Source organism: Equus przewalskii, chromosome 12 (assembly GCF_037783145.1).
Source record: "Equus przewalskii isolate Varuska chromosome 12, EquPr2, whole genome shotgun sequence".
Classification (NCBI taxonomy): Eukaryota; Metazoa; Chordata; class Mammalia; order Perissodactyla; family Equidae; genus Equus; species Equus przewalskii.
In genome coordinates this window covers 26,457,363-26,474,960 of record NC_091842.1, presented here as the reverse complement: position 1 = coordinate 26,474,960, position 17,598 = coordinate 26,457,363, and the positions used below count along the sequence as shown (strand labels likewise).

The following is a 17,598-nucleotide window of genomic DNA, read 5'->3' as shown; positions in this document are numbered from 1 at the left end:
CATTCTATATAACTGTAATGATCTCAGTATTAAACTTTAGGCCTCGTGGTAAGCACAGTGTTCTAAGCAGTTTGTGAGTAACAATCCAAAACTAAAGTCAGAGTTTATAATGCCACTCTAAAAAAGAGGAGAACTGAGCCGCTTCGTGTTTCTTTAAAAGTAGATGTCCTGAGATAAACAAATACATGGACAAAGAGAACAGACTAGTAGTTACCAGGGGGAAGGGGGTTGGGGGTGGGCAGAAAGGGTGAAGGGGCACACCTATAATATGACTGACAAATAATAATGTACAATTAAAATTTCACAAGGTTGTAAACTATCATAACCTCAATTAAAAAAAAAAAGTAGATGTCCTAAACAAATGCAGGTACTTACATGTCGTCCCGCAGGCACTCCACAGTGTAAGCCATGTTTTCCCTTGTTGAAGTCACACTGAATCGGAAATAAATTATAGAGAATTACCTAAACAGGAAGAATAAGCCTTCCTCTATATCTTTGTTAAATCAACCAATTCTTTTGGAAAAAAATATTTTCAAGTATAAAAAGCATAAATAATATAACAAAAATATACATATTCATCAAATAAAAATTTAAAAATTAAAAAATATTTTAAATAAGAAAATGCCAAATAATTTAACTTTAAAAGGGAAGGAAATCCTGACACGTTACACATGGATGAACCTTTAAAGACATTATGCTAAATGACATGTTAGTCACAAAAGGACAAATAGTGCATGATTCCACTTATATGAGGCACCTACAGTAGTCAAAATCATAGAATGGTGGTTGCCATGGGCTGAGGGAAGAGGACAATGAGGAGTTAGTGTTTAATAGGTACAGAGTCTCAGATGGGGAAGATGAAAACATTCTGGAGATGGATGCTGGTGATGGCTGCTCAATGTCACTTAATGCTAGAGAACTGTAAAAGTGCTAAATTTTATGTTGTGTATATTCTACTCTAACTTAAAAAAAAAAGGCAACTAAGGTTGAAGATCTCTTTGTAACCTTCCCAGGCTAATTCTCTCACTCTCTCTCACTCTAGAAACAAACATAATCATAAGCACGACATATTATTATTCTGTTTAAAAATATTAAAAATGCCTCGTAACTTAAAAAAATCTTGAAACTTGTTTTCCCACAAAACATTTTGTCTTTAAGTCTGCCATGTTGATATAGAGATACAGTTCATTCCTTAACTGCTGTGTAGTAGTCCCATCCACATGACTATATCATACTTTATATACCCATTTCCCTAAAGATGGCATTTAGATTGTTTCCAGTCTTTACAAAGATAAAGAATACCTTTGTGTATGTGGATTAAAAAGTGTCAGGTTGTAGGATATGCTCATTTTCAATATTACTAGATATTCCTTGATTCCTTTCTAAGTAGTCGTATCGATTTATACTCCCACCAGCAGTATAAGAGATTCTGTATCTCCCTTACCACTGCCAACACAGGATATATAAAAAATCCGATGGGTGTGAAATGGTAACACACTGTTGATTTTAAGTGAAAATTGCTGTTTCTGGCTTTCTCTTCTGGGAATAGTCTGTTCCTATCCTATGTCCACCAACTTTCTCTTTAGTTGTTTTTTAATTTGTAGTTATTTTTCCAAATAACCTCTCCATGTTATGTATGTTACAAATATCTACTTCCAGTTACTTAAACTTTTACTCTGAGGCATAAAGACATTTTACATTTTGATGTAGTCAAATTCAACAGTCTTTTCCTCCTTGTGCCTTGTTTAAGGAATCCTTAACAATCCTGATAACAGAGAAAAGTTCCCTTACAATCAAATATTTTCTGGTGTTTTCACTATTTATTTCCAATTATTTATTTTTAACAAACCTTAATGTACCACCAACTGCTTCAATTCCACGGGTTATCTTGAAAGATGAAGCTCCTTTTGTAGTCTTGAAAAAGAAAGAATAATTGTTTTTAGTAGTTTTTAATGCTAAGTTTGCTAAACATCACACTACATCAAAATCTAATGTCTGATTGTCATTAGATTCAAAAGGAACTTTACCTAAATAGTGGATGCTTTTTAGTTTAAAAAAATTATAAAAGAAAGTTTATCAAAAAGCAAAAGTATAGATTTTTATATAAATTACATTCAGGTAAAAATTATATTATTAAATACAAGCTTACTGGATTCATTAGTCTATTCTGAAAGATTTCCATACAGGAAAGACTAATTTTCTTTCATTTTAGGCACATGTTTAAAATGGACGCTAATTTAATGCTTCTCTGTGGTGAGCATTCTGTGGTTTTTCATATTAGACTAGGGGACTGTACTGGGTTGAATAGTGTCGCCCCAAAATTCATGTCCACCTAAAACCTATGAACGTGACCTTATTTGAAAATAGGGTCTTTGCAGATGTAAGTATTTAAAATGAGGTCATACTAGCTTAGGGTGGGCCCTAAATCTAAGTGGACTGGAAAATCCAATAAGAGTGAGATACAGACACAGAGACACAGACAGAGGGCCATGTGACAACAGAGAGATTGGAGTGATGCAGCTGCAAACCAAGGCACACCAAGGATTGCTGGCAACCACCAGAAGGTAGGAAGAGGCAAGGAAAGATTATTCCTAGAGCCTTTAGAAGGAGCAGGACTCTGAAACCAAGAATGAAGGAGTTAAAATTTTTCCTGGATTAGGGTGAAACTGTCTTGTACCCACAAGGTTAACATGGGAAAAAAAGTAACCAAAGTTTCCAAACCACAAGCCCCCACCTGACTAAGCATCATGCAGGAACACTGAGAAGCCACAATGACCGATTCTAAACTTTAGGTGTCACAGACTAAAATACCACTGCATATAACCCATAGAACCCCCCAAAGTTGCCCACGTGACCTACGAAGAACTATGAAAGACAGTCCCACCTGCTCAGAGGACTCTTAGAACTTCAGCCCTCAAGGTCACATGCTCCCCCTCCCCTAAAACCCCAAATAAAAACCATTGCTTGTAGCTTTTCAGGGAGTTTGGGATTATAGCATTAGTTGCACTTTCTCCTTGCTCAGTGCTTTGTAATAAAATCAAATCCTACTGTCTTCCACTACACCCGGTGTTAAGAGATTGGCTTGCTGTACGATGGGTCAGCAAATCCACTTCAGGTTCGGTGAAATTTTCTCCTGACCCCTTGACTTTTGAGTTCTAGCTTCTGGAACTGTGAGAGGATACATTTCTGTTGTTTAAGCCACCCAGTTTGCAGTAATCTGTTATGACAGCTCCAGGAAACTAACCCAGGGACATTGCTTTTAGTTTTTCTTTTCTGTAGGACCAAGATACCATAGCATTTCTAAACATAGTGAGGTAGCAAAGATGCTTACCAAACTGGATGCAAGACGAAGCAAATGAGAGGTTCCTAAATTGTTGGAGTCTTCGTATCTACTGCCTGCTTTAATGAACAAACCAATTCTTGAGGCAGGAGCATAGTTTTCCAGAGAAGCAATCACTAAACCATTTGGTAATTTGGTAAACTGTATTTAAAATAAAGTAGAGATATGATTAATGTCTTTATATTAGCCAGGACAGTAAGGCATGCATGGGTTCCAGTGAGCAACTCAGTGGGACTAACCTCAAGGTCCTGAGGATGTGGAGGCACTCCTGCGGGGGCAGCCGTGGCTTTAACTTTGGGAGCAACTTTGAGAGAATAAAATCTCTAAACACAAAAAAGACAGGTATACACATTTCTCATGAGAACAGTACATTGTACCCTAGTGTGCCCAAGCAATAGAGGGTGTTCTGTGGTAAAAGAATTCCATGGGAGCAGTTAGCTAATTAAGTTATTGTGGACTTATTAATCCACCAGTGTACCCAAGCCATTCTTAAACCTCTATTTATTTGTGATTTGTGGAGCCGGAAGAAATACTGAGTTCTACATGCTATTTTTTTTTCCACTATGTAAAGAATTACCCTATTTTCTTTTACTTCTTAACTATCTTACTAAAGCTTCAAGTGATTCTTTCTAGTTTTGGAATTTTTAAAAAAATGTGTGATTGCCACATCCGTACTCTTTTATAGATTTTGGCATTACTACTTCCCTTACCTGCCCAAAGAGTCTCATCTTTTTAGTCCATTTCCAAGTGAAATGACTTCATCTCCTTAATCATTTTAGTAATCTTTAAAAAAGACAAAGTATACCAAGGAAAACTTTCAGAAGCCCCCAATATTTCCCATAGTATCTTCGCTCTCTTGTGTGCTACACTATAATTTCACAAACAAGGGTTTTATCTTCTTTGGCTAAGACAAATTTATATTATCCTGAGATTAACAATAGCTTCACCCACAGCAGATTCTTGATATATAATACACAACCACTGAAAGGATAAAGGCGTCCTCTTAAATGTCAGATAACAGATCCAAAATGTATAACTTTATTCAGTTTATTGGGGCACATGATACACAGTGCCACAGAATTCACTTTGATTATGCCTAAGGTTCAAGCAAGGTTATTAGTCGCGATGTTAAGAATTAATTAAACTTGGCATTCCCAAGAGCAAATGAACACGCTGCTGGAGTTCCCCAAGGACCCTCGTCAGAGGCTGCAATGCCCCTACTCTGTGAGGTCCAGAAGGGTTTGTTGTGTATTCAGCATCAGTGCTGTACTAAGGCGGTTTCCAGTTTTCATTTGCTGCTAGTACTTTTTAATCATAAATTACAATTAACTTTGCTTTATCATCATCAATTTCCTTTGCTGGGTGTGGTATAGGTAACCCTACTTGTGATTTTGGCTTTTGATTTTCCAAAAAGTAAAATTTAAGATATGTGGGCGTAGCAGTTCAAATATGAATAATCCATAGTTCCACTGCCAAGGGAGATTTAGGTGCTTTCTCCTCAAATGTGCCTCAACAGTGACACTTTGTGGGTTATGTGCTTCCTATAATCTGTCCCATTCAAATCCCAGTAACTGTCAATTACTAGACTATTTTGTTTTAATAACAAAATATGGGTAAATTTGTTCTTATGTAAAATAAGCGTTATAATTATTTTTCTTCTGGAACGTGGGGATGAATGGAATGAGAGATTTGGGGTCTTTTGCCAGTCTAACTGGGCCCCCTAAAAGAATTATTAATCATTGGTTAGTCTAGGCACACCAGAAAGGGTAAGATAATCACAGCCTAAACTATGGCCTTTTATATAATCCATAGTATATCTATTTAAACATGCAGCATAGGGAAGCTCCATTCCCTGGTCTTCCAAACCTCCCTCTAGCAGGTTACCTAGTAACCCAGGTAGTCATGGCATTTGGGACTGGATAATTCTTTGTCGTGGGGGGCGTGTTTGTGCACTGAGGATGTTTAGCAGCACCCCTGGCCTCTAGATGCGAGTAGCACCACCCTCCTCCACCTTGTTACAACCAAAAATGTCCCCAGATATTGCCAACCGCCCCCGGGGACAAATTGGCCCCGCTGAGATTTTTAAAAGTGTTTCCCATCTGCCCCCCTCGATAACTACCACTCCACAGTGATCTAACACTGACACTAGAGAAGTTTTCCCCAAATGACAGTTGTTTCACTTGGGCTTGAAGGAGGAGCCTTAAGGAGTTCTTGAAGGCCGACCAAGAGCCCCTCCTAGAGGAAGTCTCTAACGAGAAATCAAGAAAAGCGCAAGTTAGACAGCGCGACACCAGAGTAACACTCAAGTGCCAGGCACAGCAATAAACGCTATACAGGCATTAGCTCATTTCTTTCTTATAATTTTACTCATAAGCCCACTTAACCTTTGGGGAAAGTGATGCTGGGTAATACACCAAGAAGCGGAGGCCGCAGCCGATAGGGTAAGAGTTGGGGGCCAGGTCTACGCCGGCCTCCTGCCCCCAGGTGTCCGGTCTCTTCCTCCGGCACGCAAGTGCAGCAGTGACCTTCAGCGGTCTCTCCGCCGACAGGCTTCACCTCCGCTCTCAAGCCCTCTCCCTCTCTTCGGGTTTTCAGGGGTGAGGTCTCGTCTGCTCACAGCATGAGGTGGGCCTCGAATACCCGACCCACCCGGCAAGCTGCTCACTCGGCCCGAAGGGTTCAGCTGAAGGGCAGACCGAACTCCAAGGCCCCGGGACCCCAAACCAGGCACCTCTGGTCCCTATCACCTTACTAACAAACTGCTCTCCACCTCTTCCCCAAGCCCGCCGGCTGTGCTCACCGAGAGGGACCCGGCTCTGCTTAGCAGCTTCATGGCTCAATATTCCTCGGACCCACTGTCACTGCCGGCTTAAAGGAGAGCAAGATGGTGGCGGACGACGGGAGTATCCCAGCTTTCCCCGCGACACTCTTTCCCACGCCCTCTTCATGGGGGGGACTCTCTATACGGACTGCGCTCTACTGCTCCCTGCAAGCGGTTGGACCAGTCCAATTCCTGCAAGACGTAGGGGAGGGAGACGCATAATTTCATACGTAAATATTCAGGAGACAACTTAGGTTTCTGGGTTCTCTTCCCGGCCCCGATAGCCCCGCTGTAATTCTCTTTTACGTCTACAACAGCGCATCACAACTCCCCCGCCACTTTGGATTCTCCCAACCCGGAACGTCCAATGAAACGGCCCCTTTTCTGCGCTCCCCTCCGCGGTCTTTGGAGGTGCGGGGCGTCCAGCTACCTGGAAGCCGGAGGCTCTGGGATCGTGTTCCCCGTGTCCCGTTCTGCAGACTTAGGCTTCGAAGCCGGGCGTGATTGCCTCTTATTTGGTGAAGTCCTCATTTGATCATTAGCCTCATGAGAGCAGAGGCCTTGTCCAACGAATTCGCTGCTCTAATTTCCAGAACAGGCCCGGGACACTTATGTGAGCCCGAAACTTAGGGAATTCTCACGACTAAGGTCTTTCCTCTCATGGAATTTATTTTCTAGGTTGGGGTTACGTAGAAAATAAAAACTGTATAGTTTTCGTATGACAAAAAGTGTTTTGAATAGTAGGGTGTGTGTGTGAGTGTGAGACTTCTGAGCTGAAACCTGCCTATTGAGAGAGTCTTAACGATCTAGAAGAAGAGTTCACTCCTGTTAACTAAGGAGTTGTCTTGTGCCAGACACTATGCTAAAGGTTAGGGCGTAGTCTCTGCCTTTCAGAGACTTAAGAGTCTCGTACTTTGTTACTTAACGTGGTTCGGAAACCAGCAGCTTCCGTACAATTTAGGAGTTTGTTAGAAATGCAGACTCTCCAGGTGCCACATTGGATCAAAATCAGCATCTTTACAAGATCGCGAGGTGATTCACATGCACATTAAAGTTTCAAAAGGGCAAGTGCTGTGGATGTTACAAGGCTTAGACAAACTTCTGTCCTCTTTGGCCTGTGGCTGAATTGCTCCACACCTACAGCTGTTTAACAGGATTCCAGGTGACAGCTAAGACCTGGTCATTAAGAATCTGACCCAACCCAATTTCTGTGCCTTCAGGGAGCAACGCTAACAATCCATACCATACAGTAGAGTTACCCACAGTGTGGTAGACTTACATTAGTGGTGCATGAGATGATTTTAAGTTGGCACATGAATGAACATTGTTCATTTTAATAGTTATATACTTATTTTAAATGTTTATTATGGCAAGCAATGCTAGTAATGTTTCCTCTTTAAATACATTTACAAAAGAATAAAAGTTAGTTGGTTTAAACAACGTTAAGTAAATTAACTATAGGTGATAGGGAGATATGGCAAAAATGAAGGTGTTATACCAATGAGTGAACTTTGGGAAACAGTGCTCTGATTGTCACCCACCTGCTTAAAATTTTTCAATGATTCCGTATGTTTTTCAGGATAGAGTTCAAATTCATCAACATCACATACAAACCTCCAGCTCCAGTACTTTTTAATCACTACCTCCAAATTAGCTGCACCCCTGAGAGTCCAGTCATTGGAACTTCATCGTCCAACAGTTCACGTTAGGTCTGATACAGACACATACATACACACACAGCCCTATGTAGAATGTTCCCTTATTCTTTGGTTATAACACCACTCACACATCAAAACATAACTGTGACTCAAATGAAAAATTCTCTTCAAATTGTGGTAGGATCTGAAACACAATTCATGGTGTCAGCTACATAAATAATAAAATCCTAGCTTTATTCAGTATTTCACAGCATCACAAAATTTCCTATTAAGCTTTAAAGGACAAAGTAGGACTGCCATCTTGTGGACAGATCTACCACTTCCACATCATATCCTGCCCTAACTCCTGTGTGTGTGTGTGTGTGAGAGAGAGAGAGAGAACAGTTGAGATGGAATGCTATTATTAACATATATGTGTGGTGTTGGAAGGTGCTGTGTTTTCCATATCATGCTTTTTCTTCAGCTAATTACATAAGTATAGTGCTGGAGGAGGCTGGACCTATGAGTTTCAGTTTTTATTTTGTGTTGTCAATTCCTATACCCTTTGAAGAGTTAATGCTTGGAGTCGTAAGCCCCCGTAATGAAGGGAAGTAGTAAAAGAGTTGAGAATGGAGGACACAGAAGGAGAAAGTAGGTGGCCAAGAGAAGAAAAAATAAAGAAGACAAAAGGGAGGGAAGACGACGGTTCTCAAGATGAGGCTCCAGGTTGCTTATGTCTTCTTACTCATTAATGTTGCTAATTAAATATAGTTTAAAAAAATCTCTTTTATAATGCCCATGGCCCAGTCTAGCATAAAAACAAGGGTGTAGGCAACAGAAGACCTTAACTTTTCTCCAGGTTGCCTTACCAGCTCATGCCAGGTTTCTGCTGGAACTCTAGCATTTTATTACAGAAGAAAATGAGGTCCTTGAAATTGTTTCTGCATAGGAGACACTGAAAGCCCCAGGGAGAGGAATTGAGCAGACTGGAAGAGAGTAGACATGGAAGACCACATGAGTGCATTGCTGGAAAGCTCTAATTGTTAGTTTTCTTAATGTGGAGTCAAATCTGATTCCATGGAGCCCAAGTCCTTGCCCTGAGCTGGAATTGGCTGGTTGCAAATGCACGGAGGTGCGGGGGATGTCAAAGGGAAGGAGGCTATCATGGGAGCCAAACAGATCCCAGGAAAGTGGTTTGATCTTATAACTGGGAACATCACCTTGCCATGTTAGGGCCAGAGGCATTAATCATGGCTTCTCTAATCCATAATTTTGATGGTTGGCACTTCCTTTCCCATTCCTCTCAGAATCCCATCCAGGTAAATACCACCCTAGTCTGGAGTTTTTTCTCCCTTCTCTGTCTTAACTTTACTGCCTTGTATTGATAATTAATTTTACATTCATGTTTTATCTCCCTTAACTAGATTAAAGAAAAAACATTATTGGCATTTCCCAACATGAGCAGAAGTTAAAAGGATAATATAATGAACTCCCATTTATGTAACTATTAGCCAGTTTCAAGCATCATCAACATTTTACTTGTCTTTCTTTATTTTAAGCTCCTTAATGGAGAGAACTATGATTCATAAATATTTAAGATGGCTTCAATCATAACTGAGGGGCCTGGTAATTTTTAACACCTCACTTAAGTGGTCAAGATCTGAAGTCAAACCTGCTGTAGTTAATGTTTATTCTCCCATTTTCTCTTGCATCTCTGTATTTCCTATTAAACAGAAACACTCGCATCCCTTTTGTCTTAAAAACTCTGCATTCCCTTTTCTCGTAGTTGTGTGTGGGATCTAAGTAAGTCTGATATTTACCTCAGGGGCAGACATGAGATATGAAGGCATTGAGATCACTGGTGTCATGAGATTGCAAAGATCAGAAAGGAAGCACCTCAGGATTAACACCTTATTTAGAACGGATATTCTGGAGCTAGTCTAGATGTCCATACTCTAGTTCTTATGATGTCCTGTTAGACCTCATGACATCAATACAGTCTAAAATTTTGCAAGCAAGTTTGGCTGGTCTTCTTTATTTTCAGACTCAAGTAGCCAAAGCTACTTTGACAAGAAGGTCGTGACATTGGTAAATTTCGTGAAATAAAGGAAGGAAAAATGTGTTTATCATCTGTTCACTATGGCTTCAGCATAAGTCTTGTTTGAATGGTGACATGACTGAAAATATGCTGTTACCTGGTGGTATTTTGTACTCGTGTCCGAAAAAATTCCTAAGAATAAAAATGACTTCTTAAGCGTTAAAACTGCAGACCTTAATTTGAGAATCCCCTGGAAGGCCTAGCCCATTTATCCCCCCAAAGCCATACTTGCATCAGAATTATGTGTGTGTGTGTGTGTGTGTGTGGGGGGGGGTCTTGTTAAAATGCAGATTCCTGGGTTCTCCACCACTCTGATTGAATCAGAATCTCCAGAGTTTGGAATCCAGGAATCTGCATTTTAAACAAATGCCTCCAGATGATTCTAGTGCACAGCGAAGTTAGGAACAGCTAGGCTAGCATCTGCCCCTGTGTAGTAGTTAGGATGTACCAGGAGTCTATGCCTTTAACTTCTTGTCTGCTCTCACACAAAGAAAGCACGAAGACAGGAGAGAAAACTTGCAGAAAAGTTGCAGAATTTACAACCCTTTAACCTACTTTTACTGAATTCTTCCTAGATTTTATTTTCTCCTTTCTTGCTTGTACTTACCTGTTCTCTGCCCTGGGCTGCCCTCCTGGCCTTTTGCGGTGGGGATTTCACAGATGTCTGGGGATTGAAGTATCCAAGCAACACTTCTGTTTATTTGTTTTATTTTCATTTAGTTTAAAAATATCTCTACATTTGGAGAGCCCTCTGAGCTGAGAACTGGTGATACTACCCATGCTTCTACCTCAAGTTTATAATTAGCGTTATTCACTCCACCTACTTGGGGGACAGGAGGTGGTACTATATTGATTGATATGCCTTCTGGTCTATAAGCTACTATAATTAGGGTGACCATATAATTTATTACCAAACCAAGGCAATTTTTTGTCTGTTCATTTTGGTGAGGAAGACTGGCCTTGAGCTAACATTTGCTGCCAATCTTCCTCCTTTTGATTGAGGAAGATTGTCCCTGAGCTAACATCTGTACCAATCTTCTGTTTAGTGTGGGACACTGCCACAGCATAGCTTGATGAGCAGTGTGTAGGTCAGTGCCTGGGATCCAAACCTGCGAACCCCGGGCTGCTGAAGCAGAGCATGTGAACTTGACCACTATGCCACTGGGCCAGCCCTAAACTAAGGCAATTTTGAGACTAAAGGGGGAACTATTAGTAATTAAACCAGGATAAAATAAACTGTGAGCATATGACCCAGCAATTCCATTCTTAGATATATACTCAAGAGAAATGAAAACATTATCCACAAGAAGACTTGCATGTGAATGTTGATGGCAGCATTAGTCATAATAGTGAAAAAGTGCAAACAACCCAAATATCCTTTAAGTGGTGAATGCATAAACAAAATGTGGTATATTCATACAATAGAGTACTATTCAGCAATAAAAAAGAATGGAATACTGATACATGCTATGACATGCATGAACCTGGTGTAGGCAGGATAAAGATATCTATTCCTAGTTTGTGGAATCTGAACACATTACATGGCAAAAGGGACTTTACAGATGATTATGTTAAGGATCTTGAGATGAGATTATTATAGCGGACCCAATGTAATCACATGGGTACTTATAAGAGGGACAATGGAAGCAAAGGCCAGAGCTGTATGCCACAAGCCAAGGAATGCAGGTAGCCTCTAGAAGCTGGAAAAACAAGGAATGGATTCTCCCCTAGAGCTTCCCAAAGGAACACAGCTCTGCCAATTTCTTGATTTTAGCCTCATAAGTCCCCTTTTGGACTTCTGACCTCCAGTACTATAAGATAATTTGTATTATTTTAAGCCATTAAGTTTGCTGTAATTTGTTATAGCAGCAATTGGAAACTAGTATAAACCTCACAAACATTATGCTAAGTAAAAAGAAGCCTGACACACAAAAAAACATGATTCCATTAATATGAAGTGACCAGAAAAGGCAAATCTATAGAGACAGAAGACTAGTGGTTGACTGGGAGTAGGAAAAGGGACTAACTGTAAATGGACATGAGGGATCCTACTAGGTGATGAAAATGTTGTACAACTGGATTGTGGTGATGGTACAGAACTCAGCAAATTTACCAAGAATCGTAAATTTGTATACTTAAAGCAAGTGAATTATACATAAAGTACACCTCACTGAAGTTATTAAAAAATGGGCAGATAGTCACCCTAACCATAAGAAAACAGTGCATCACAATCTCCCAGAAAACTTAATAAAGATGCCTTGGTCCTCTGCGAGCAATATCCCTGTTTTTGCTCTTATACTAAACTTCCAAATGCTGTCCCTCATGATAGAGACTTTGATCACCTGATGTATTTGTCCCTCAGAAATCAGAGGTTTCTTTTTTTTCTTCCTGTCATCCGAGCTGGCTCTGGGATAAAAATTAGAGAGATGTTGCTGAAAGATCTCAGCTCCTTTTATGTCTCTCACACATCTGAAGGGCTTTTTGTACACATAGGTCCTTGCTGTAGTCCTCACAATGGAAGATAAACTTATTAGGAAACTTCTTTAAAAATAATGATTTGTTTTATTCCCAGGGAACACTTTTTACTAACACATACACACACACACACACACACACTAAAGACACATATGTACACACATCTAGAGATGCTGTCGCTATGTTATCAGTTATAGGTAACACTGGGCAGGAGGGGTGAGATGGTAGTTGGAACCACTGTTCAATTATCTTCATAACTTTGGTTTAGTTTTTTGGTTTCTGTTTGGCCTAAACTCAGGAATACTTGCTCCAGTGTGATCTGACTAATAGAATAATCTCATCCATGTTCATCTTTGATTGACTCCAAGATACTAAATACCTTCAGGACAGCAGAAGAAATCACTGTTATTAAAGGCCCTCAAAGGGGCAGGTGGGGAAAAATACTGGATTAATGGAGAGAAGAAGAGGGAAGAAGGCTCTGTTTATTCTCACCTTGGATGGACCTGGAGACTCCCTATTAAGCTAATAAATCCCAGTTAGAGAGGAAAAGTTTTGCCCATTTACCCCTGTTAATGTCAGCTTCCCAGGATACTGCGAATTTTAAACCTCACACCTGCTGATACAGCACTCATCTATCTATGCCCTCAAATTACAAATAACTCCTAAGAGGCCAAAACAATTTAAGGCTGAGACATGTAAACTACTATGGTGAGAGCTAAGGAGAAACTGTACTGGCTTTACAAGGTATCCAAGAAAGGGAAGAACAGATTCCAGACTAGAAATGGTCACTGATGGAGCCAAGTTTGACTGAAATCTCTCAAATGCCTGAATTTGAATGTTTTAAATTATCCACCAACTCTCAAGTCAAACACCTTCTATGATTTTAGGAGGGCCTGGTACCACACTCACCTTTCCTCACGTAAGGTCCTTGCTAGGCATGTGGTAATGGACCATCCCTTGGTGCTCATGCTTTAGGGAGCTGCCTGAAAAAGGGAAAGAGACACTTTTTTTGTGAGGGATAAGGTGGAACGAGGGTTATTTCCTGGCACATGTAGTTTTCAAACCAAAGCAAAGGCTAGAGTCAATTCAAAAGAGGGAATAATTCAAAGCTCCTAATTAAAAAAAACATATAAATGTTGCTTGCAGATTTATCTTATACATCCCTATTTTCGGTGTTCCATAAAAATGCACAGGGATAGCAACAGGAGAACTGTTGGAAGGAGGTGCAGATCAGTTTTGTGTCCCTCTATTTGCACCAGGGAAAAGTATCAAGGCAAAAAGGTGCTTCTCTCACTTATCTTTGATTGTGTTTTTTTTCCCCTGCAATTAACTTTTTGGCTTCCCTTTATTGTTCCTGAAGGGAAGAAATCTTTCTCTAGTTTACATTAAAAGTAGTAGGTAACATTCTAGTAAGAATGCATCCCTTAAATCATTGGGTTCCACCCTTGTGCAATGTTAGTGGGAATGTAAAATGGTGCAGCCACTATGGAAAACAGTATGGAGGCTCCTCCAAAAATTAAAAATAGAACTATCATACAATCCAGCAGTCCCACTTCTGGGTATATAACCCAAAGAACTAAAAGCAGCATCTTGAAGAGATATTTACATACCCATGTTCACAGGAGCATTAGTCACAACAGCCAAGAGGTGGATGCAACCCAAGCGTCTGCTGATGGATGAATGGATAAACAAAATGTGGTATTTAGGTACAATGGAATATCATTCAGCCTCAAAAAGGAAAGAAATTCTGAGACATGCTACAACATGGATGAACCTTGAGGACATTATACTCAGTGAAATAAGCCAGTCATACAAAAAATACTGTATGATTCCACTTATATGAGGTATCTAAATTATGTAGCTCTCAGATCTGAAAATATAATGTAAATAGGGAATGCAATAAAAAAGCTTTTAAAAGAGTTATACCTCTTTTAGGCTAGTTAAGTAGGGTAAAATGACTACATTTACTCTTTCATTTTTATCATTATCCAACTATTATTTAACCCCATAAAATTTGGCTCTTGTCCCTACCACTGCATTACACTTCCTCTCAGAGGTTAATAAGGACCAGTTGATAATCTAATGTGAGATTACCATTAAATTTGGCACAATTAACAACAGGTTCCCACTAAATGTTTGTTGAAGGTATTATACAATTAGTCTTAAAAAATCCAAACTCCTTATCAAGGCCTACAGAGCCTCTGCCCACCTTTCCAACTTTCCCAGATTATCTAAACACATGGATCTTTTTCCAGCCTCAGTGGCTGAAGAAATGATACTCTCTCCAGTTGGAAGGCATTCTTCACCCCAACCTCTGCTAGCTGGCCGCTATCTTCTCATCCTTTAGTTCTTGGTTTAAATGCTACCTTTCCAGAGGCTTTTTTTTGATAGTTTTCCTCTTAGCACGCTTGTTTTTCTCCATTCATAGCATTTATCTTAATTAGTAACACACAATTAGCAATAATTAGTAATTACAATTACTTGTAGTAATTACTAGTAATAATACCTTATTTGTCTATCCACTTCCCCCTCCACTAGAATGATAACTCCATTGGATCATGCTTGTTTTGTTCATCACTGAATGATGACATTCATCCTTGAATGCCTATCGTGTCTTCTGAAACAAAGCAGATGCTCAATGAATACGATGAGTGAATGGAATCAATTCAAATCATGGACTGTGTGGTAAGCTAAACTACTAGAAGAAAAGGATGAGGACCTTGAGACCTTGAGAAGTAGGTGCTTTGCTTACTCCATTCAGGCAGACTAAGTCCCAAACTTGTCTTTAATAGGTTGGCGGTGGCTGCTCAGGAGCTTTGAAGATTTCAATGGCTTACTTAGGCAACTGTTAATGTTACATCCTCCAACCACTTATTTCAAGCTTCAACAAATTCACAGCAGTTGCCCCCACTATAACTTTGTTGCCACATTCACTCTTTCACTCACCCCAATAATCATAAAACTTCAGGCAAATTCAAAGCAGTCCCCTCCATAGAAAAAATATTGGATCCTTGACCTAAACTACTCAGAAGCATATAGGCCCTTAACTAGATTATACCAAAACTTGGCAAAATTTAGTGTCAGTCTGGGGAAATGAATGATTAAAAAACAGCCACATGGATCTGAACTTGGGGAACCATTAATGGAATTGAGAAAGTTAGGAAAGGGAATTTGAAAAGATTTTGTCAGCTTGTCTAAACTAGCTTGTGCCTTAACAGCTTTTTCTCGGCCCACAGTCTTGTTAGTAAGCTTTTAAATATCAGTCAAACTCATGTTGTTAAATGTCAGGACAAGAGCTACAGACCAGAGCTGTCCTGGGGAATCCAGGATGCAACAGTCACTGTATCTACAAAAGATTCTACCCTCCCACCACCACCACCACCAGTGCCAGATTGAATGGTAGGTGTATTCATGACCTCAGCAAAGTCAGTCAGAATCCTAGGCATTTTCTAATTTGAGTGGGGTAAACTTCTCTCTGATGGTAAAATGTGATGATGTGAGTCTGTAAGCCAGCAGCAGCGACATCCCACTATGGGAGAAAAGACTAAATGTAGAAGAAATTAAGCTGACATGCAGAGAGCACTTGAGAAAGGCTGGCCATGCTTTAGTGCACAAAATTCTCATTGCTAGCCTAATTCTTGAAGCTTGGTTGGTCAACTTTGGTCATACAGCCTTGAGATCCCAGTTTCTCTGGGATAAATCCTTTCTTTTGGCTGTGCAGAAGAATCACCTGGCTGGTTAAAATACAGATTCTGAGGTCCCACTGCAGATCTCAAGAAAGAGAAGGTCTTGGGGTGCAATTTGGACAGGCGTATTTAAAGATAACTCTCTATGCAAGTCTGACTACTACAGGTCCTAAAGATGATATAGTGGGCACGATGAGTTTAAATGGCTTCATTTAACTGGTCTGTCCATTTAAAACTGCCATCCCCCCATTCTGCAAACATTTGTTACATGTCTACAATGTGCCAGGCACAATGCTAGGTCCTAGAGGTACAAAGACAGTAAGGCTCTCAAACAGGTTTTATTCTCTATTTGATACTTAAGATGCTTAATTCAGAAACTATTAAAAATCTGTCTTTTAGTAAAAATGGTGGCTTTCAAAAAGCATCTAAAAAGTAGGAAAAAACTAAAGGCTGCCAGATTCCTTAAAGTCTTAAAACATTTTAAAATTCAATTTTAAACATGTTTAAAATAAAATTACTTATTTTGTAGTTACTGCACCAACAAACTATATTTTAACACTGAAACAATACATACACGGTATAATTTCATGTAGAAATCAAATTATACGACACAAAGTCACTTCAGTCCTGTACTGGGTAAATGGAAAAAGGTTATTTAAAATTTTCCTTAGCATTTCAAAAATCAACCTAAACGTTCCAGAACTTTTACAAAGCCACAACTTTTGCACACCACTTTAGACCTCGGGCCTTCAGCAGGGCGGGGATGGGGCTGTGTGCACCAAGGGGGAGAGGACGCGATGGATGGGTGGGAGGAGCTGCAGCCGAAGAGTCCGCCGACTGTCGCGCGACTGCTCCTCTCCTCCGCGACCACCGCAGCAGCAGTCTTGCCCAAAGAACTTGACGAGGCGCTCACGCCTCCCTCGGTGCCACAACCGCCACCGCCCGGGAGCAGCATGCAACACACCCAGCCCGCAACGCCTTAACCTAACGGCGAAACCAGCCCAAGTCTCCTCCCTTCTACGGCACAGGCGTCAATCAAGACCCAGACGGCGCTGGCTGTCCGGAGCCCGCCACTCGCCAGCCGCCCGGCAGCTCGCGGCGCATGTACTCACCCTCCTCAATCCCCGCCGCGCCCCCGCCGCGCCCCCCCGCAATGCCCTGCGCGTGCGTCCCACCCCCTGAGAGCCCAGTGCGCGTGCGCTCTGCTCCTCAGGCCCGGCAAGTGCGTCCCGACCCTTAGCGTTTGCCCCGCCTCCTCAGTCCCCAGTGCGTGCGCTCCGTAAAAGGAGACGAAGAGGAATTTATTTAGCATCTGGAGAAAGTTGAATGCTAAACTGGAAAACTGATTTGCGCTAAAGACACTTCTCAAAGGCTCAGAAATTGATTGTACTTGGTACTTCTGCGAGGTGAGGCTGAAACAGGGAGATCTGTAGATATAAGAAGCAGTTAGGTCCTAATGATGAGGATTTTTAGGCTGGTTAATTTTAAAACTACAGATAAGAAGCAGGCTCCGAGAAGTGGAATTTGCTTGCCCTTTGATC

General features: G+C 40.7%; 1 protein-coding gene across 7 annotated transcripts in view; it reads right to left on the bottom strand.

The window, feature by feature from the left end:
- The window catches only part of UQCRC2 (ubiquinol-cytochrome c reductase core protein 2), a 33,892-nt gene extending 16,644 nt beyond the window's left edge, over positions 1-17,248 (bottom strand). Inside the window, exons 1-10 of one of the 7 annotated variants that reach the window (XM_070568442.1) lie at positions 17,170-17,206; positions 16,632-16,689; positions 14,878-14,988; positions 13,982-14,040; positions 13,281-13,354; positions 6,141-6,353; positions 3,580-3,663; positions 3,332-3,481; positions 1,850-1,914; positions 376-432 (exon numbers count right to left, since the gene is read on the bottom strand). In XM_070568442.1, coding sequence (XP_070424543.1) covers positions 376-432; positions 1,850-1,914; positions 3,332-3,481; positions 3,580-3,663; positions 6,141-6,173 — 389 coding nt within the window. In that variant the 5' untranslated portion in view covers positions 6,174-6,353; positions 13,281-13,354; positions 13,982-14,040; ... (1 more) ...; positions 16,632-16,689; positions 17,170-17,206. Of the gene's footprint in view, positions 1-375; positions 433-1,849; positions 1,915-3,331; positions 3,482-3,579; positions 3,664-6,140; positions 6,354-13,280; positions 13,355-13,981; positions 14,041-14,877; positions 14,989-16,631; positions 16,690-16,787 lie in introns of all 7 variants that reach the window. The other 6 variants (XM_070568445.1, XM_070568446.1, XM_070568443.1 and 3 more) reach the window with 6 other exon arrangements.
- Between the last annotated feature and the right edge of the window lie 350 nt (positions 17,249-17,598).